The sequence below is a fragment of the Homalodisca vitripennis genome, chromosome 1 (genome assembly GCF_021130785.1).
Source record: "Homalodisca vitripennis isolate AUS2020 chromosome 1, UT_GWSS_2.1, whole genome shotgun sequence".
Classification (NCBI taxonomy): Eukaryota; Metazoa; Arthropoda; class Insecta; order Hemiptera; family Cicadellidae; genus Homalodisca; species Homalodisca vitripennis.
In genome coordinates this window covers 12807746-12831455 of record NC_060207.1, presented here as the reverse complement: position 1 = coordinate 12831455, position 23710 = coordinate 12807746, and the positions used below count along the sequence as shown (strand labels likewise).

The 23710-nt window shown below is 31.6% G+C and overlaps 1 protein-coding gene across 1 annotated transcript; it reads left to right on the top strand.

The window, feature by feature from the left end:
- The first annotated feature begins 1799 nt into the window (after positions 1-1799).
- On the top strand, positions 1800-23143 carry LOC124357320 (esterase E4-like). Its single transcript, XM_046809006.1, has 12 exons — positions 1800-1953; positions 2877-3100; positions 3848-3982; positions 5292-5442; positions 6944-7129; positions 8399-8595; positions 11295-11454; positions 15180-15364; positions 16575-16710; positions 18681-18819; positions 20035-20201; positions 23003-23143. The coding sequence occupies exons 2-12, from the start codon at positions 2897-2899 to the stop codon at positions 23032-23034; spliced, it is 1692 nt and encodes a 563-aa protein (XP_046664962.1). The 5' UTR covers positions 1800-1953; positions 2877-2896; the 3' UTR covers positions 23035-23143.
- Positions 23144-23710: the final 567 nt, after the last annotated feature.

The window sequence follows — 23710 nt, the reverse complement described above, 5'->3', positions numbered from 1 at the left end:
TGTTATTAACACATAACTTGTTAGCTGCACACCAATCATTTATAATCAAAGTCTTTGAACTACTCAAATTGGTCTGAAACATTTTCTATTGTCATTCTTTTATTTAATTTTCATAAACTATCATTAAGAAGAACCAACAATACTTTTACATTCAACATCTGATTTAGAGCTGACTGTGAGCCCCAGGTCATCAGCAAATAAATAAGTGCTTACACCACTCTTGCCAAGATTAGAAGGCAAGTCATTTAACTTATATATGCAATAAATAGAGTTGGACCTAAAATGGAGCCTTGTGGAACTCCATAATTAACAGGGTGAGTTTCAGAAATAGAACCATTTAAATAAACATATTGACTCCTATTGGAAAGGTATGACTTATAGAAATTTACAGCAAGTTGACTGAAACCACAGTAGCTCAACTTACTTATTAGGATCCTATGGTCGACCTTGTCAAAGGCCTTGGAAAGGTCATATGATCTAAAATTAACAGCATTTTTCACTTCCAAACCCTCAAAACAGTCATTTACAAAAGACTGAACTGCATCAGTAGTGCTCCGTTTGGCCCAAAACCCAAACTGACAGTTACTAATTAACCCATTAGTTTCCAGATAATAATCTACCTGCTTGTGAACTAGGCATTCTAAAACCTTTGGCATAACTGGAATTATCAAAATGTCAACTAAAGATGCATTAGTAATTTAAACGTTTAAATTTTACTACACTGGTGACTTTAAGAGTTGTTAAACTAATGTTCTCGTAATCCTTTCAAATATTTATAAACTCCATCATATTGAAACCTCATAAGACAAAAACTGTTATAAGCACATAAACTTGTTTCTGAAATTATGGACTTGGTTTAGTTATTTGCAATCGATCAGAAATTGTGTTTGTAAACATATTAATTTTTAATAGTTCAATGTAATTGTATATTTATGAAAATTTTATGTAGCCGTTATCTTGAAACCAAAAGATATATATATATAAATACAAATATTGATTAATGTTTGATGCTCCCAGCTTGTGCAAGCGTACTTTTAAAGAGGTCCTGTTCATTTATGCATTTATGATTTAGTTGAAAAGATACCGTTGGAATTGTAAAAAAAATTATAAAATAGTTAGTATCTTGTGAATTTTATATAAATAACTGTTTTTTTTCTGTTTTGTTATTTGATTTTACAAATTTTCAAACGGCACCATTTTGTTAATAATATAGCAAATCATACAATTATCTTTTTGTCTAAAGTTTTTTATTGACGATGGAAGGTATGAAAAGAAAATAGGATTTCAGACATTTGCCATTGTTATACCTATGTTAATAAAATATGTAACATATTATTTTGAGTTTTCCTCTTATCTGTCATAGTCTACAGTATGTGCAAAGTTTAGTTAGTACTCGCACACACTCACACACACTATAACTAAGCAAATAACAGTGAATAAAAAATTGTAATTGAAAAAATTATTCAGAATGGTTTTTTTATTAATTGTTTCATGATGACAGCATACTGTGGAAGCACAATAAATTCCAAACATTGTGATGTTTTGGGATAACTAAACCGAATATCAATCAGTTTGGTTTAAATAGTTTGTAAATTTTGACTTTGTTTACCAAATAATATTATGAGTAGTATCAATAACCATAGAATGTACTGAAATTAAATACAGCTTATTAAATTTATACTTTGATGCTGTGGAGTGGTCAATTACAAAGTAGTTTTTGGAAGAAAGTTAGTAGGATAAGGAGATTGTTTTAGATCACAGTAGAGATAACATTGAGAGCTCCCTTGTCATTATAGTTGGCCATCAAGTAGGAGATGTCCTGCTGCTAATGCTAACGGAGGTTTGTTGACCTCGTCATTAACAACAGGTTCTGGGCCAGTTCTGAACTCAGTGTGAATGAATGGTGACCCGGCCAACTCACTTCAAGTTCTTCTGTCAGATTCCAAATAGTTTGTAAGTATTATTAACTTAGGTGATGTAATATTCTTTATGTTTTGGTGCTCTAATATCAAACATTGCTATTAGCCATGGGCAGTAATAATACACTACTATTCTTCTTATCACTAAAATTTACAACCATTATACACTAAATTGACAATAACAATTTATTTGTGTGAAATAGTTAACATGGTGCAGCAATGTGCCAAATTATTAACCATTAACTTGAAATTTAAATTATTCTTGGTGTAAAATTATTATTGAGACATATAAAGAAAGGTTTCTATCAGTGAGTATCCCTGGTCAATTTAAAATAATTTTTAGAATATTTGGAAGTATTCGAATTAATAGTAATTTTTTAGCCAATTCAGCTATAAAAAATATTTTCTGTGATATACTGTTTGGGAAGATACAAAACTATTTTACAAGCTATTTTTCTCTTATTGGTTTACAAATTTATGTATATACACCTGTATATAAAATAATTTAATCCCACTGGATTCCAATATTTAGTTTTTGAATTTATTTAGTGCTCTTAAAAAAATCTCTATTTTAAGAGGAGACTGTACTAGTGACCATCTTGATTTTTGCCCCCTAGTGGGGGAAGGGGATTTGATCATTATATTTGGTCAAAGAAATATGGAACATATCTCATTTTAAAGAAATGTTTAATAAGCATACAAACACATTTTTATTTTATTGATATTGTAATTGTTTTTCCAGAAAAAATCTAGGACTTTGGAACTTCATAATTTAAATATTAAAATTTCTGCTTTACAAAAAGTGATACAAATAATAATAAAAATAATTATGTGACTAAAAATAAGAGCTTAAAATTGTTTTTGAGTTTAACACTGTTCTTATGAGATAAAAAAAACATGTTTGTTTTTATAACAGCTGGCTCTAAAGTAAACAATTTAATTTTGTTATCTTTTTAGCTGTGGTACCAGAAAGAATCATGACAGCAGTAATATATTGTAGAATCCTGACAATCATATTGGCTTGTGCTATGATGGTGAATCACTGTCTCTGCAACCCATCAGCCACAGTGAGCCAAGGGAGGTTGTCTGGCTCGTGGATGACGACGAGGGGTGGGCGGCGTATTGCTGCGTTCAGAGGTGTGCCCTACGCCGCCCCTCCAGTAGGTCAACTTCGGTTTCAGGTGAGGACTATGTGTTAACACTTTCACTGCGGCTTTATACAGAGTGATCTAGAGTACTCTTACTTTAGTTCTACACCGAAAAGCATCTGCTGCAGTCAACATGTTACAACACGTATCTTACAATTTATTGTGATTTTAATTGTATATATTTTTTTATGGTGACATTGTTTGTACAAGTATTTGTGATCTATATGTTCCACCAAGTACTAAGTACATGTTTGCTACCAAAGGGAACAGTAGTGTTGTGTGATGACAGTATTATCAGGTATTTCAGTAGCTAGATAGCCAAAGTGTTAAACATTTCATTATATGAGTTCTGTTTTCTTTTTCAAATGAAAATCTAAAATAGTCAATGAAGCTATTTTGAAGGAAACATAAAAACACAGCACTGAATGTGGCTTAAAAAAGACAATCAAATGTTCGTCTTAAACCAAATTCCAAAATTAATAGATCATTTTTGAGTTTAGTCGAGTTTAAAGTGACTGCCATTTTTAAATATTAAAATTTTGTTACAGTCATAATAGGGAAAGCCAGTCACACAGTCAAAGGCATCAGACTTAGATTTTAGGTTACATATAAAATGCGTGTCTTAGAGCATTTTGTATTTGTAGACTTTGGACTGTAACAGTCTCCCATTACATAAGTCTTGTTAGGCTCCCAAAATCTATGGAGTCTGTGAGGAATAGACAGTGTAAAGAAAAAAAATCTTTTTGTAAACAAATTAAATAATACATCAAATTGTTGCAGAGCCCCAAACAACCACAACCATGGAGCGGAGTTAGACAAGCCAGAGAAGTTGGCAACAAGTGCATACAGTATAGTCGTATTCTCGGTTTGAGTGGTGAAGAGGACTGCCTATATCTCAATATATACACACCTAATGTGAGTAAAGTGTTTTTAATTTTAAGTGATAACACTTAAAAATAATTAGCTGAGCTTTAGCGAAGCCCATCTTGTAAGGCTGGAAAATCTTGTAAATAATTTCGTTTTAGTCTGTCTGTCCACACATATCTCAAAAAAGAACTGACCTATAGAATTGAAAATGTGCATGAAGCTTCATTTATACAGGAGGAACACTGAGTTATGTGATGGTACATTTCACTCAATGGGATTGGGCTGAGTGTTAGTGAATATTTCTACATTGGTATTATGTGTAACCATGATGGCAACAAGATAATATGGGAATAAATATATTTGTAAACAAATTCAATACACCCATAGGAGATTAAAACCTGACATATTAACATGTGTGGCTTAACTATCTCAACACGTACATAATTTTATAGTGATTTCTTGTATAGACTTTTATTATTTACTGCTATGAAACCCATTTTAATGAACAAAAATGTGAATTTTTAATCTGGCAAGATATGTCGAGAAAGATTTCATATGTAAACTTTAAATATTGCATGAAACTTCATTTCTACAAGAATGATTTGTATGATCTTTAATTTTTATGTCAACCTCTGTTTTGTATGATTGTCTGTCTGTCTGTATTTGTCCGCAGGACATCTCAAGAAATGAATGAATGAGCTATAGATTTGAAGTTTAGCATGTAACCTCAGTGAAGCCTGTTATAACACAAGGTGTAGCATTCTACCTTGTCTTTAGTTTTAAAAGTAAAGTAAAGTGGCTTACTTTACTTTACTTTAGTTGTGATGTGATCCACATTATTTGGATCAAAAATCAGAAATCAAAATTATTTGGTGACATATTTTGTAAGTACTTGAAATTATCTTATTCTTTTGAATTTAAAACCTATTCAGTATATGGAAATGTATTAAAAAAATACCAAATCTACTTATGATTTTTAGAATTTTTATGTTCAATTATTGTTATGGAAGGATCTAATCTATTGAAAACAGTGTTAATGTTTTATATTTTCAAACATTTGTATTAGTTATTCATAAATAATATCACACATTTGTGTACTTCCATCGTCAAAAATAACCTTCAAACAAAGAATCATTTAAATATTTCCTAAGTGACTTTACAAGAAAAACTAAAAAGTGTTTGAATGCGTATTAATTATGTTCCTAAGATGAGACATATCCTGTAATTCTAAGATAATACCACCAAAAATAAGCGTGTAAAACTGGTAAAACTCAAGGTCGTTCCATTACATCTAACTCCTAAGGCTCTATACCATGCATCGGATACAGAACATAAACATATTTGGGTCTTATTTCAGCTAGGTGGAAGTCGTAAGCTACCAGTCCTTTTCTTCATTCATGGAGGAGCATTCAAGATAGGATCAGGTGGTACTTTCCTACATGGCCCTCACTTCTTACTTGATGAAGACATTGTCCTTGTTACTATAAACTACAGACTTGGTGTTTTTGGTAAGCACAATTCAATGTAATACAATACTTGATGCTTAGGGGTTCAAAAGTGACCCCTATAGCTTAGCCACCTTGAAGTAATTTGAACATTCATGCCAATGGCGCAGTGTAGCTGGTAAAGCGGTTATCTTGTGATAACTGAACCAAGCAACGTAGAGTGTGGCTGCTGCTTGAATGGATGACCGCTGAGAGGTCCTCTCCTTGCAAGCAGCCCACCTGCTTGGCCATTAGTGGTGGTTTGGAAGTCATCTTTAAGCCGTTGGTCCCCAGGTTATGTATTAGAGAGGGCTTACGAGCCATAACTTGGCCTAGTAAAATAAGACACCTTTTTTTACTTATAAAATACTTTTTGAATTCAGTCTAGCAAGGGATCATAATGATATCACATCCTAACTGTTTGGGATTTGTATAGCAGATTTATTTTATAAATTATTGGTGTGCAAGTAGATTGAACATGCTAAAGTCTCAATTTTATTTATCTAAAAGATCCCAAGCTACATTATCAATATGTAACAGAACTTTTTTTACTTTTGAAGAACACTTAATAGATAGTGTTTACAGAGGGTTTCTTATATTATACAAATTTTTTTCAGAAGCATATTATAGTGATCAAATTAAACTTTTTTTTCTATAAATCGGGTATTATGTTATTAGCTTGCTTTCTGTTAGGAATTGATCACATTATAACGAAATAGCGAATTCTGAATCTCATTGTTGCATACATATGTAAATGATGTCACTACTCAGCTTTTAGATATCAGTAACAACTGAAAGTACATATTTAAAATTATTGACCTATGCAAAATGTTGATTACCAGGATGTACTAAATTTGTTCATACCGTATACTACAAAATTTGGTGTTCTGGGATTTTATGAGTAAATTGAAAAAATTATCAAGCTTAAAATGATTAAGTGATTTATGGTATGTATGTGTACTGTGCATTAGTTGGAAGTGAAGAAATTATATTTTATTAATTGTTTTTGAGTATTTCTAGCACACTGTAAAATCTATTGATAAGAAATATTCCTGTAGTATAACTAAAATGTGCTGTACAGTTGCAAATTATGTTAGAAACTAACAAATAATCTAAGCAGTTTGTAAAGAAAAGGCACAATGACCAAAGGATGCAGTGATTTTCTTAAACTTCTATTTAAATATGGAAAATGAACATACCATTACTAAAACTGATAACAACCAGCAGTTAAACTTATAAATTAATAGTGAAATACAATATAAGGTCATTTAACGTGCTTGTGAATGTTGACTTTATCTCCAGTTCACCTTCCTTCTTCCTCAGCTCACATTGTCAGAGATGTTCCAGGAGTCAAGTCTGTATCTTCGCTGCACTAAGTGGAAGGTGAACTTGTGCTAAAGTCAATATTCACATTGAATCAACCCTTCTCCCCATAGTTATGGGTTAACACGCTTCTTGCATCCTGTAATTTCTACTTTATAATCTACTTCTGAACTTACAAATTATTAATTTGAGTTTGATGAAGGATTCCTGACCCTGGAGGACAGCGTTCTACCTGGTAACCTTGGACTGAAGGACCAGAGAGCAGCCCTGAGATGGGTGCAAGAGAACATTGAACATTTCGGAGGAGATCCTGCAGCTGTCACATTGTTCGGCAACAGTGCTGGAGCATCCAGCGTTCATCATCACATGCTGTTTAATTCTGGAGAAGGTTTGAGATAAATTTCCAAATGCCTTTAATTAATACTTAATTTGATTCTTTTGCTAATCTAGTACAATGCTGAAGTATTACACACAATTTTGTAAGGACATTTTGTGTTTAATATATTTTATTGCATATCCTTGTTTAGATTTTACAGTGTAACTGATCTACGAAGCTATAAAGGTATACAATATATTTTTATTGTCGCTAGGCACAATCATAAAACATGTAACAGACAAAGTCAACAGATTATATAATATATTATTTTTACAATATGGTATAAGTCATTCCTGTAATGGAAGAAGAGAAAAATGAATAATATCCTAATAAACACTGGTACACAAATTTTTCAAAACTGTAAAATATACAAATTAAATTATGTAGTTATCTAATAACAAGATTAAACAGAGTTAAAACCTTAAAGTACTAATATCACAAGCTATATAGTCATTTATGGAGTGAAATAATTGAATTTTAAGTTACTTTTCCCATAAGGTACAAAATATCCCATCATATTTATGGTAACTTATTGAAAAGATTTGTTCTTAAAACTGTTTTTAGTTTCATGTTTTGTCTATTTGTAAAGCTATCAACATTTTCTTTAATTTGATGTAATAGAAAATAAATATATCAACTAGGCAAAGTCATAATTTGAAATTCTTTAAATATTGATAAACAAGGTTTTCGCTTAGACAGATTCTTCAACTTTCTAGGCCTTCTTCTGTGAAATATTTTTTTTTAATTGCACTATTTCCCCAAATAGTAATACTTAATACTATACTGTAAATAAGAATGGGAAAATGCATAATATGCTGGTACTAACATTTCTTGACTGACAATATTTTTAGTTTGGTTAAGTTTGATAACAGAGAGTTTCTGAACTTGTGTAAAAAAACTATGGCAAGAATTAAAAGAGACTATTATTTTGAGTACCAGCCTTTTTACACAATTCCATTACCTTCCTATTTCCAGCCCCTTCCTCATGTTATTTTGTTTATAATATTGACAATGTAAACATAGAAATTATGTAGAGTTGTATCTTACACATACTCGTAGTTTTACTTGTTTGCTCTAAATTAACTTCCTATGAGTCTCTAATAACGAAAGGAGAGCGTACCCTCTAAATTTTAGTTTGTGTTGTCCACGTCATAACAACAATATTAAAATACATGTTATTTTACTTATTTGTTCAAATTATCTTCATAAACAAACTATCTTGGAATAATTTTATAGATTTGAATATAAAATTATGAATGTCCACTTTTCCCTTTATTACAGGACTGTTCAGAGCAGGTATCTGCCACAGTGGGACTGCTCTGAGTGCTGGGGGCTTCCAGAGACCTGGAGCCCAGAGACCTCTAGTGAACCACATAGTGAACCAGACAGGCTGTCCGTCTGAAGACAGTACTGTTCTTGTTGACTGCTTAAGAAGAGTCAGACCTTTCAGACTGCTCAGAATCGTAAACTCTTTTTTTGTAAGTATAAATTTAACTTAAGTATGAACTAGAGAAGGTTGTCAGATGAGTAAAATGCTCTCGATTTGCATATTTTTTATTATGACTTGTTTTACACAAGAATGAAATGGATGTCAGATCAGTTAACAGTAAGCTAGTGGCTTTACAGTCTCAGTTTCAAAATTTGAGTCTGATTTGCAGGGTTTGTAAGGGAAAAAACACTTAGGTTATTTTTGACTGACCTGACTTAAAGGTAGTTCAGATTATAAATTCTGTTTAGAATTTAACAATTGTCAATAAATTATAACAATTGTTATAATATATATATATATATATATATATATATATATATATATATATATATATATATATATATATATATATATATATATATGATTAAGTTATCTATATACATAAAAATCCAAATTTACACACACAAAATTCATAGCCATAACACGTGTAATAAAAATTATGCTGGAATTGGACAATGTCTTTTAAGCAAAATCCTTAACAAAAATAATTTCTATTCCTGGCTGTTGGAGAATCCATTTTATAGCTTAGATGAATTTTTCTAAATTAAAAATATGGATTTTTAATGATTATTTTGTTTTTGTATTCTGTTACAATCACTTTTATGCTGTATAAGCTTAATTATTGTTAGTTTTCAGATTTTGATGTGGCTGTAATAATGAGCTGTATTTATGACTTTGCCAATGATGTTGTACATTTTTGTGGCAAATAAAAATGATGAAATGAAATGAAATTGTTATCAATATTGTACAACTATAACTGTGTCAACTCTCCCCCGTGTTTTTGTTCATTTAGAACAAAAAGCTTAGAAACTTTCCATTGCACATAGTCCTAAAAGGACCATTGTGATTGCTTCCTTAATGACAGGATATTCTGGATGGGTAAGGTTGGGGGTTGAGAACACCTCTTGTTGAGGTCCTATGCGGAGGGAGGGAGGCACTTTATTTCAGTCAGGTCACCTTGGAAGAAGGGGAGACCAGCTCTCTACCAGCCTAATTTTCTTCTTCAGAAAAATGTCTTCTTTATGCCGATGACACCACACTTTTTTTATCTAGTCCTGACCGAGAACGTAATGAATTGGTAATCAATTATATGAAGGAGCGTTGTGATCTTTGGTTTTCATTCATCCAATAAGCTTATCTTAAATCATGATAAAACTGAAATGAAGAAATTATCTTTAGTTTAAGTAAATCTACTTTGCATAAGACAGTTAAACTTCTTGGAATTAATTTGGATTCTAAATTGATGTGGGACATTCATACAAAGCATTTATGTACTTGCCTTTCAAGAGTTTTATTTCTGATCCGTAAATCAAAAATGTGTACTCATTTAGATTTAGTGACCCAAGCTTATTATGCATTTTTTCATTCATGTTTGCTTTATGGTATTGCTCTTTGGGGTAATTCCAGTGCAGCCCAAAAAGTTTTCATGTGACAAAAAAGTGGTCAGGTGTATAAAAGGTCTGGGGGATAGATTCATGTCGAACTATATTTCCTGAGCTTAAAATACTCACATTACCTAGTCTATTTATTTTCTACAGTCTCACCCATGTCAAGGAAAACTTAAATAGTTTTATTTCAAGAGGTTCAATCCACTGTTACAACGCCAGACTAGATTTTTTGGATTTAAGATATGCTAGACTGAGTAAAACCCAAAAGTCTTTTAGCTTTGTTTGTATACAACTTTTTAATAAATTTCCCTTAAACATTAGAAACCTTCAAATTAATGCTTTAAAAAAATTGGTTGATTAGTCAAGAATTTTATAGTGTAACTGAATTTGAAAATGGGAATTTCTCTTTTGTAAAATTGTAATCCAAGATGTTATGTAAAAATGTGTTTCTTACTTGAGTGTTTATATTTATTTGTGTTTGTAATTTATGTGTTTTATTTATTTATATGTTTTTAACTTATTACACACATTGTTATACATTTTAATTGTAGATATTGTGATTATTCACTTTTGTTGATTATAAATGTATTTTATTTGACCCATTTAATTTGATACGTAATCTTTAATAAGGTGAAGGCTACACTAAGGCTAAGTGTAAGTTTGACTATGTCTATCGCAACCACTGTTGATTAATTACAATAAATATATTTCATATCTCAGTCATGTCACTTGGGAGAAGGGGAAGCCAGCTCTGTTCCAGTATTTCCAGTCAAAGTGGGCAGATTATAGCAATCCCTAATACACAGGATAGGAACAGCTGTTGACTAAGGGAGCTCTACCCACTCCAACAGTCATCCTCTGCAGTAGACTAGACATAACGATCCACCCTTGCATCCCAATAGCTTGGTTATTGATATGCCACTTCTAGCCATCCATAGGGTATTCCAGATTTAAGTGATGTATTGCTTTTTGCTATACCCAGTGTAGGTTCAACTGGAAGGTATAAATCAATCAGAAGTGAACCTTCCTTCTCGGGTAACTCTTCCTTACTCTTCTTATTAAATTCCTGCAAAGATCTACTACATCTTTGGAGAACGTGCAGTATAAGGCTAAAAATAAAAATAGCTTGTATAATTGTAGCAGTAGTGTTAGTAGAGGTAGATCAAAATTAAATTAATAATATTTCAGCTGTTACAACATCTACTTACTTCTTCTGACTGAGTTGGAAGGACTATTTTTCTAAGGAACTAAATGTGATAAATACATTTTATTATATGAACTGTAATAACTATTGTTGTAGCCACCACACGACAGTTTGAAGAGAAATGTGGAGCTGTCCCCAGTTATAGAGCCAGACTGTGTAGAGGATGCATTTGTTACCAGTGACCCTTGGACGAAGACCTTCTCTATGCCTATGATCATTGGTACCAACAGATATGAGAGTCTTTTTACAATTGCAGGTGGGTAAATTTCAGGACCAAACACCAAAGTTATTTAAAAAGATAAAACTACTGTGAACATCTGGCATTGTTAATTGGTATATAAAAATAAACTGATACAGTAGAGTATTGAGGGACATGACAGAGCGTAACGAATGAGGTATCACACAGATGTACAGGTAGAAAGATGTACTGCCCTTTTACTTCATGACTCAGATCAATAGAATAGAATAGAATAGAATATATTTATTGCAAACTCTCCAATAATATAAAGTTTTTATTTTTGTGAGGCCTTTCGTACTCAATGAGTACATCTTCGGACTCACACAACTGAATAAAAGTAATAATAACAATAGTAACATAAACAATTTTGTACTAAATAAAAACATATGTCATTAAGAATACAAAGAGGTAATATTCTATGACAGCACAGTATGTTATATGTATATATACAAATAAAGTTTATATTTAGTTAAAATCAAATAAAGTAATGGTGAATTTTGAAAAGGCCCAGGTTCGTTGTTTACCTTTTATATATACATATAACATACTGTGGCTGTCATAGAATATTACCTCTTTGTATTCTTAATGACATATGTTTTTTATTTAGTACAAAATTGGGTACTTTTGGGATTATACCGACCACACCCAGACATGAATCGTTATTTCACATTTTCGTTTCTACTGATTACTAGATTAGCGTAGAACAATATTTCGTCAATATAAAACAGGAATTGTCTTATCGCAAACACCCTCCCCATCCTCAGACAGAGGTCAAAGTCGAGCGTCCTAGTAGATAACGTGATTGCAGAGTCTCGCCGCCCGTTCAGCTGGTGCATCGCTTTGTTGTACTTCCGTGTTTTACCTCTACATTTCTCCAAACACAAAAATTCAACAAAAACAAACATTTACCAAACTAAAACTTTTTATTAAAAAAACACTCAAAACTTGTTTTTATTCTTGATCACATTCCGCCACCCAAAATGCGAGTGCCTCCGGCATCAGCGCGGCATTGACAGCACCTTCGGTGCTGCCCCGCGCTGATGTCGACGAAAGAAAAACATCCCTCGAGATAGTACCTATCAGTAAAATATCAAATTCTAGAGGGGGCTAATCAGAAATATAAATTGAATTGTAATGGAAAGTCAATGATGTACCGTGCAAATCACGTGATGCCGCGCGGCCTGCCGTAATCAGGATTCTCGAGAAAGATAAGATAACAGCGACAACAATACCGATCACAATACCTGGAAATGCTTGTAAGTTTGTAATTTTTGTAATTGAAGAGTTGTTTTTTTCGTTCTATCATGTTTGTTTCTATAAATTTCTATTTTTGTGTTCTTCATACTGGTGTGGTCGGTATAATCCCAAAGTACCCAAAAATGGTTTATGTTACTATTGTTATTATTACTTTTATTCAGTTGTATGAGTCCGAAGATGTACTCATTGAGTACGAAAGGCCTCACAAAAATAAAAACCTTATACAGGGTGACAATTAAGTCTGGAACCTCTTTTTTAATTTTTGAACCACAATAGAAAGAAATATCAAAGTTCACACATGCTTAACTGGTGATAGTAATGCACACATCTGCCCAATTACCGACCAGATAATCCCTTTGGGGGACGGTCCCACAAGGAGTCAGACAAAATTCTTAAATAGCAGCATAGGTCAAGTTTGGTATCAAATTAAAGGTCTTACTTAGCAGAGTACAATTCCGCAAACCGGACTTCAAAAGGGTGGATTCATTCAGTAGTTATAGCTATTTGAATTTTAAAACAATTGAATAATGTAAATTTATTAAGTATTACAAGTAAACACCAATTTTTAAGTACCTGTGATCAAAGTAAGTGTTCAAAATGTTCCCCCCCCCCATCATCTGACAATGTAGTAATCAAAGCCAGGAATCAATAATTATTACCAATAACACAACTACTGTTAGAATGTGAAAGTGGCAGATTGAGTCATACACAGCATCCACAGAAACTTAAACGTTTGGGTAGGTATTATAGGAAATCAAATTATGGGCCCATTATTTTATCAATGGTAATTTAAATGGTGACTCGTGTCTAGGCAATGCTCCAAAATGAGATAATTCCTGCACTTGAAATTATTCCTGCAAGCTGCTCTTGGTCGACAATTTCAAAGAATTTATTTCCAACAAGATGGTGCGCCACCACACTTTGCTCTCCTTGTTTAGAGAATACTTGGATACAATATTCCTTCACAGATGGGATTGGAAGATGTGGTGCAGTAGAGTGGCCTGCTCGTTCCCCTGATTTATCTCCGATGGATTTTTTTCTTTGTGGATACCTCAAAGATAAAGTTTATCGTACTAAGCCTCGAGATTTGGCACACCTAAGAAATCTCATAGTCCAAGAAGCTCAAGACATTCCTCCTGACTACCTTCAAAATGCAGTGGATGGCTTTTTACAACCGCCTAGGACATTGCCAGACGATGGGAGGGGAACATTTTGAACACTTACTTTGATCACAGGTACTTAAAAATTGGTGTTTACTTGTAATACTTAATAATTTACATTATTCAAATTGTTTTAAAATTCAAATAGCTATAACTACTGAATGAATCCACCTTTTGAAGTCCGGTTTGCGGAATTGTACTCTGCTAAGTAAGACCTTTAATTTGATACCAAACTTGACCTATGCTGCTATTTAAGAATTTTGTCTGACTCCTTGTGGACCGTCCCCCAAAGGGATTATCTGGTCGGTAATTGGGCAGATTGTGTGCATTACTATCACCAGTAAGCACGTGTGAACTTTGATATTTTCTTTCTATTGTGGTTCAAAAATTAAAAAAGAGGTTCCAGACTTAATTGTCCACCCTGTATTATTGGAGAATTTGTTTAAATTAATATATAATTTCCAATAAGACAAGAGCTTCAAGAATGTATATTTATTGCGTTGACGATATATATTACATTGCACTGCAATAGTCAATAATACCAATTTTTCACAGTACTTATCTTAAAAACTAAATCCATTCACTTGGCTTTCCATACAGCTGCATGCAGGCACACATTCATACACATACAAATAAACAAAATTCGTGGGATCAACCCCCAGGATTGCAACACCCCAGCGTATGTCATTTCTAAGTGTGCTCCATAAACTCGCCAACTGAGTAACAAGCACAAAACACCAGGTACACCTGTAGTAAGGAATGCCTTTTACTATCCTATTTATATCTATCTTCAAATGTACTTCAAAGTAGTAATTCTAACCATACTCTCCGATACGTAGGTTATCATTTCATGTTGTTTAGGGTCACATTTCGAAAGCATTATTTGTTTAGTTAGGCAACAAGTTTATAGCAATATTAAATAAACCGATTCAGCTGAGTATCAAAGAATCCAACAGAATATAACGTTTTCGTTATTTAGTTACTTCCAACTTCACTGCTCTTTGACAATGTTTACTCCAAAATCACTAGTGTTCTTCTTTAACCAAGAGAAACCTATACACAAAGTTTCAAGTCTCTAGGACCTTAATTAAAAGTTATTGTGCATGAATGGATAGACAGACAGACATTGACATGATTTTAAGAAAGACCTGTTGGGTCCTTAATAATATCATTTAAAGGTTGTTTTTATCAGTACATACGTAATGAATTATTTCTATATTATTGATGTAATGATGTAATACATAATGAGGTATGCACATGTAGATTGTAAATATTAAAAAAAATGTTGCTTCAAATAGTAATTAGTAAGATCTTTGTTTATTTCAGATTACTTGAAGGATGAGACAGACAGAACCTTTGAAGAGTTTAATAGAAACTACGATAACGTACTTCCTTATAATTTAATGATTGAAGACAGTACAACAGATCCCATTGTTGTTTCACAAAGCTTGAAACAGTTTTACTTAAAGGATCAGAACTTCAATAGAGAACATGTCCTTCAACTTGTCGATGTAAGTTGTTGTTCTTACTTAAATATAATCATAACTTTTATCATTGGTTTTATTACTGTTGCTTTATTAATTCATAATGTCATTTTGCAAAAACAGAATCATGTAAAGTGGTGTTTAGGAAAATGGGTATAAGGGGAACTCTTCCTCTGTGCTGTAATGATAGAAAAATAAGATCAAAATGGATATGTTTGATCATAAACAGAAAGAACACAAGATTGGTTGGAAACCAAATTGTAGGAAACCAAATAATTTTGTTTATTAAACCTACATACTGACTTTAGTTATGGTGGGAAGGGTTATTTCAGGTGCGAAGAGGATTACAACTCTTTACACCATAGCAAGTTTGTAGAAAACTAAGTTGGTTCACCATGCTTAGAGATTATGTCTACAACATTGTAGTGCACTCAATTGTGCAACTGATGAGAAAATAAGTTTTAAAACTTTAAAAATTACAAGTATGAATATTAAAAGTTAGCTTGGAATGTTTACTAGGACGTAATTTGCTGATCTGCAACCGTTTTGGGTAGTTTCAACACATTTATAGCTATTTAAATTGGTTTGGAATTGCATGGATGTTATGTTCGACTTTAACAGTGAGAGGAAAAGTGAGAGGAAATGATAACAAATAAAAAGAAACACTTATTACTCTGAAAGCATTAAATAGTACAAATTGGTAAATTTAGGTTGAATTCATATTATAAAAATAATGTTATTGTAAGATTTGGTTGTGAAGATTTGAATATTGGAATATTCACAAATTTTAATAAATTTATCTGGGCATATGATATGTTTACATTTAAATTTAACACAGCATGATTTTATTGTATCCTTTTATTTATCAGAGCTGCACAAAGAAAATTGACATTTTGTATTTTTGAGGAAAATAACTATTTATGAGAGCAATATTTGTTATTAAAAAATGACTTTTTAATAATAATTGTTGAAATAATTTGTGGATAAGAATGGCTCTTGTTACCTTATTATATTGTAAGACAACTTTACATTCAATGTATGATTAATTGTGCAGAAAAAAAAACTTAGACATAAGACTAAAATAAAATACTAGACAACATAAGCATTCAATGTATGTAATGTATGACCTGTATGTTTAGGGAAATTCCTAAGTCAACACACATAGATTATTTTGTACAACAATTCTACTTAAAAATATTAATTCAATTTTAATTAATAAGCTATATGAATGTTTCAGCTATTAAGTGATGGCTTATTTAATTATGGCACCAGTAAAACAGTGATGAACAACTTAAACAATTCATACTTATTTTCGTTTAATTACTTGGGTTCAAAATCACTCTTGAATTTGTTGGGCTACAACAATGTTTATGGTGAGTGTTCAGTCTTATTTCATTTTATAACTTTAATCAAAACAATCAATACTTTCAGTTATTCATAGGATCATAACATTATTTTGTCTCCTCGCTCATTTTGTAAGCATATTAATTTATTATTGAAAACTGTAAGTCTTTGATGGAAACATTTAAAAAACTAATGCCGTCAATAAATAATTTTACCTATTTTACATTTTACTCTGTTTTTTTCTATGTTATCTTGGATCTCTCATTTTTCCAAAGTAAGTAGTAATTTGATAAGTAGCATGTGATTTTAATGTGTATTAATAATAGTGTGTATTAATGTGTATAGCATGACATCAGCTATATAAAATAACTTTAATATGATATTGTAAGTATAAATATAAAAGATGAAAGAACTTTTTGCAATAAATAGATTTTTGTTAACATTTTTATATTTCGTTCTTTTGATACTCGAAATAAATCTTTAAAAATTCAATTCAATATATATATTTTGTTCTACACATACTTAAAGTATTGAGTTTGTATACACTTTAGGTAACTAATCCAAAAAAGGTTTAAGTTATTTAAATAAAATATTTAGTAAAATGCTATTTTAAACATTTAGTAACTTTGTCAACACATTTCTCTTAAAATGATAAAAAACATGTCCTGTTAATACTAATTTAATCTATATTAGTTATTTTTAAAAGCGTTGATTTGGAAATTCAAAACTAAAATATTATAAAAGTTGGTACCTGTAAATTTTGAACACATTTGCTTAAGGTGCAGATGTGTGGAACAAAATTAATGATTTGAAATAAATGTTTGTATAAGTAACCTAAGAAAATGCAGTTATTTGTTTGTTACTCTTTTCTATTCCATATAAAATTCTTATCACTGCATTGGTTGCTTAAGAGTAATTTGGTGTACTGGAAAATACTTATGCTACTTATTTAAGTGTTAAACGTCTTTACTATCATTTTGTCTAGCTAACTTTAAAAACTCCTTCCCTCACTATAATAGGTGAAAATAGTGTTTTAATGAACCATCAGGTCAAGGAACGGATTTGTTTGCACTCCGTTCTGTTATTTAAGACGTATTATTTTTATATCTTCCATTAATTTGATTATTTTTTAGTGCTGAATGACTCAAAAAAATGTTTAATTTAATTACAATCAACTGATATATGAGTTTTAGTTTGTCAATATTTATTAAAAAAATTCTGTTTTCTATATATATATATATATATATCAAATTCCACGAAATATATAGAAGCCTTATAATCTTTGTTTTTCATTTAAATAAGTGAAATAGTATATATATATATATAACATTTTTTCATTATTTTTTACTAGTACAATGTGCTGTAGAAGTGGGGGGAGAACTTCATGAATCACCCTGTATATATATATAATAATATATATATATATAAAAATTTATATATATATATATATTATATATATATATATATATATTTGAGCACAGTCTCAAAGACCTTGTGAGATAAACATTGCTTCAATTCTTACACAGGGATAGGTTTGATCTCTTGGAATTGAGCCATTTACACCTTATAGACATAATGGGGTTTAAACATTTGTGTTTGGGGGAAATTGTGTAAGTAAATAAATCTGTAATAGTTTAAATTTTGATTAATTGTTTAAAATGTATGAAAGCTCATTATAGGCTTTTGTTTATTAACTAACCTTAAAGCCATTTTAAGTCAATATTGTGAGAACCTAAGAAATGTTGGGGAAAGTTAAGTTTTTTTAAATTTAGGTTAGCAAACTGTCTGTTTTTTAGACTTATAACCAAATACTACTTAAAAACTAGGAAAGTTTGTACAAAGGACTTCTACATTTGGAATTTAGGTTTTTACAAAAAAAGCAATTGATCTATCTAACGTCTTTAGTGATAAGTACTCTGGCTGCAGGGAATTAATAAAAATATATTAAAACTCATGTACAATATTAATTTATTAACAACTAAATTACTGTTATTTTCAGGTCCAACTCATTTAGATGAGCTTTTTCTCTTTTTCCCTTTCCCACTGAGGCAGGCAGAACGAGATGATAGCTTTGCTGAAGCTGATGAGATATTGTCAAAACGGCTGATTAAAATTTGGACAAATTTTGTAACTAACTTGTAAGTATTTAAAAAATTACTTTAGCAATTTTTGTATATATTTTACAAGTATTACTTTATTATAATACCTGTATAAGAATTCCTCTGAGTTGTTCTCAAATAACAGGGTCTAAAGGTTTGGCCCTGAAATGATTCTTACAGCTTTCTTTTGAGCAGTTAAAATGTAATTTATCCTACTGCAATTACGCCATAGTATGAGACCATACCTTATATGTTAAAGACAGACTCACTCTATATGAAAAAAACTAAGTTACATTGGCTGCAAACTGAATCACCTTCCAGAGGTATTAAGAAGACTGAATAGACAAGACCTAAGAGGGAATTGGGCAAGTGGTTAATAAACCAACCTCTCCACACATTTGCTGAAATCTTCAACAGAGATCGACACTTTCTTATCTGTGATTGACCTAAATATCATTAACGTAACTTAATTACTTTGTAATAATCCTGTTAAGCTTCAGAAAACACTTGAGACCAATATATTCTCTATGAAATTACAAATAAAGAATGGAAAAAGCACACCTTCTTCTCCTGTAGAAAGTTGAGATAAAAAAGAAAAGATCCAACTATCAACTAATTCTGTTGTTCAGAAAATAGTCTCTTATGAATTAATTTTATCAATTGCATATGTAGTGAGAATGCTTAAAACTGTGAACATGGAGAAATGTAACATGTTATTAGTGTTACTCAACTCAATGGAATAAATCTCAATAAGAATACACTTAGGACATAGTTTGGCTCTCTTGATGTAATACAGAATGTGATCTTGGCAGGCATCAATACTTGTGCTGGGGGCAGGGTATTAAAGCACTAGTGCTTACCTTATCGGTGCTCTACTGTGGATCCTGACAACGCATTAGCATTTTTATATTGATAAAAAGTACTGCAAAGTACTTTAATTTAAATATCAGAAACACAATTTATATTTGTTTGATTTTATATTTTAAATTTTAGTCTTGTTTGAAATATAGGTCTATTTACGAGTATTAGAAAAAGTCCCAAGTGAAGATCCAGTAGCAGAACAAATTAAGTACCTTTTGGTTATCAGTGTGAAATGCTAATTTCTGAGCCATCCCTCCCAGCAGAAATATAACTGTGATTAAAGAAAGAACCCCCACAAATAAAAGTTTTTATCTGATTCAAATGAAATGTATATTTTGTAAGCAAATACTAGTTTTTGATGTTTCACTAATTTTTTCACTTTAAAACTTGTAGAGAGCCAACACCAGAAGTATCTGAAGTAGACTGGAATCCTGTTTCTTCATCTGACATGCAATATCTCAACATCAGTGATCCTTTCACTCTCAGGATGGAATCTAATTTCTACAAGGATAGAATGGACTTCTGGGACACTCTGTCTCTCAGAGATAAACCACTTGCAGGTAAGTAATACATTCACAGGGAATCAACCCCATTAAGTCATGGGTCTGACTACAGTTTTTTGGTAAACAGACAGCCAAAATACCAATTCAATTAAAATATAAAAATATCACATTGATTGATAAGTTATATGTCAATTATTATTAATAAAGTAGGACGATTAAAAGTTGGATAAAGGGAAATTATATTCTTTTTTTATGGAAAGTAAGATACCTAGAAAACATGTATTTTTGTAATCAATGTCAACAACTAATTGATTTGTTATACAGTCTTCGAAAATAAATATGTTTTTTGTTAATAGCCATTATAAATTTTGAATGCACTGCATTTGACCTCTGTCATAATTCTTGGTAAAATTCTCAATGATTTGAAAATACAATATTCAAAATCAATTGCATAAATTTAATAGTAGTTAACATTTGGTTATTTTCTATTGGAAGGGTTCAAAATTTGTTATACTGAATGTTTGGTTGATGACTAACACAGTTAAAAATCATGTATTATATACAAGGGCGGTTTGATAAGTCAGTGACTTTTTGAATTTCCCGCTCAGTAACTTTAAGTGCAATAATGCTGCAGTCAGCTGTAATCTATCTGTGGACAAGTTTATAATTTTGAGCAAGCTGCGTCGTGCAGTTGGTGTTTGATAGCCATTCGAAGCAGACAACCTTTTGAATTTTCACAAAAATGGAAAAAAGTGAATTTTTTGTGCAAAATAAGCATTGAAATCCATCTCTGAGACTAAGGAAAGACAGAAAATACTACAAGGATTTGGCACCTTCAATTTTGATGGTTAAGAAGTGGTTTATAGAGTTCCGTTGTAATCATACCAGCACTAGCGATGCTGAACATTCAGGTCACCCAAAAGAAGTAATCCCGCCGGAAGTCGTTGATAAAAGTCAATGATATTGGACTGTTTGAGAATGAAAGTGCTCGAGTTGGCTCATGCTATAGGTATCTCAACTGAATTTTATACAAATACATGACATGAAAAAACTCTCCGTGTGATGGGTACCGCGATTGCTCACACTCGACCATAAGCACAACCGTGTGACCACTTCAAAAGAGTATTTAGTGATGTTCAGCCATAATCCGGACGAGTTTTGGTGTCATTGTGTAACTGTGAACAAAACATGGATCCATCACAACACACCAGAGACCAAGGAACAATCGAAACAATTGCTCGGGGTGAATGTGAACCAAAGAAGGCCAAGGTGAGTCTGTCACCTAACAAGGTCATGGCTACAGTTTTTTTGGATGCACGGGTTGTCATTCACATCGATTAACTTAGAGGGTAAAACGATCACCGGTGAATATTATTCAGAACTTTTGGAAAGATTTGACATTGATTAGAAGTAAAAACGGCAGCATTTGGCGAAGAAGAAAGTCAATGCATGTGTGCACACTTGTCTAGTCAAAATGGCAAAGATCCATGGATTGGGCTACAAACTGCTACCCCATACAGCATATTCTATAGATCTAGCCTCCTGCGACTATTTCCTGTTTCCAAACCTGAAGAAATCGCCGGGCCGTAAGAGATTTGGGTCGAATGAAGAAGTCATTACTGAAACAAACACCTATTTTGAGAGCCTTGAGAAAACCTATAATTTGGAGGGAATAAAAAAATTAGGAAAACGCTGGACTAAATGTATAGAGTTAGAAGTAGATTATATTGAAAAATAAAATGTTTATTTGTTGAAAAAAGTTTGTTTTGTTCAAAAAGTTACTGCCTTATCAACCTGCCCTTGTAATTTATATTTAGTAATTTATAATGCCTTTTCAGAGCAGAAGAAGAAAAGTGAGAGTTTTAAATTATACTGCAATTGTAATGCAAGTGTGTACTGCTGGAAATTGTGTTAGTAATGGTGAAATATCATTTATTAATACAAAAAATTAATAATAATTTATTGGTTACCTCCGTCAAGGTTTGTACATTTTGTAGCATAGCTATATATGTTTTCTTTTTGCATCATCCCCAAACTTTACAGGTTGATCTGCCAGGGTGATTACATTATTTAAATTCTCACAAACACGTTCTCACGGCACATCTGGTAGTGTCCTGAGTTCTTCGAGGAAAAGCCTTAGAAAGACATAACGTCGAAACACATGTAGTACATTATAAGATTTGTAGTTCATGATGGGGTGAACAATAACTGTTATTTATGTCGGCATTTCTGGGGATAGAAGAAAATTGATATTATCATAATACTTTCTTTCCTTCCCACATAGTGTAGGAACAAGTATTGTTATGGTTCAAAATGGAATCTTGATTTTCAATAGAAGTATTTACATGGGGCTCATCCTTGTCAAAAAAGTCACTCCCATAAAAATGTCTATCAGAACATGTAGCATTAGCTGTAACAATCTAACCAGACTAGTTTAGACAAAGTTGGGTGTCCAGGCCTAGATGAATTTTGCATGAATGTTTTCTTTTGAATATACATTCTGTGTGAAAATGCAATTGTAACCATTATCTCTTTTATGTTCCTAAACAATATCCCAACGAGCTTACTTCTATGACTGTAATAATAGCGAACTACAATGTCTAGAGTATGTCAAGCGGGAAAGTTTGTGCCAACTATGTTATTAGTACTTATTTTATCTGGGGTTTCTATTTAGCAAGTCTTGCTAATTTTGTGAACCTCCTCCAATCTATTTTAGTCAGTGTATCAAACACACACCAGAGGTTATTTATAAATATTTTGAAGTGTATATTTTGTTTCTTATCTGTACCAACGCTATTATTGCTCAATTTTTGTTATCTTTATCTTTGTAAAAGTTTAATAATGCTGTTATTTTGCAGAACTTCCAAGTTGCTTTGACCAAGGGCAGTGATACTGATGGAAACTAAAGTTGGTTGCACTAAAACAGTCTATACTAATTTGTTCCAAAGAAAATGTTTTTATTTTATATTAGAAAATATAAGTGTATAGCAGTTGAAAAATTGTTTCTTTATAGCTCCTGTTTTTTGTCTTTTGTAATATTAGTATGAACACTGCTATGACTACTTATGAACATTTATGACAATTGTATTGGCAGTTAGTACATAGACATTATCAAATTAAATATGTTGATTATTAATTGTTCTCCCCTTTAAAAAATTATAACAAATAGTCATAATTGAACAAGTTACTCATAGTTTAATTAATAAGTAAGTAACAATTTTGTTTATAAATTCTCTGAACTTTAGATTACCCGGTCACCAGTTCTCAATGGCTTGTGTAGATAGATATGTTATCATGAGAGGTACATTATATGAATAAACTGAATATAAATTAAAAACAAAATCTTCAGTCAGCAATTAATATTACTGTAGACTGCAATTACAAAATTTCATTGGCATGTGTTATTTGTAAGTTTTCTTCATATATGTAATCTATGATCTCCTACTTGACTATACACAAATTATAAAAAATATGATGAATTAAAAATAAAAAAGGTCAATTTTCAAAATTCCTTTAATTTTTTACCGTCTAGATAGCAAACATTGTAGAGTAGGGTATATCACATA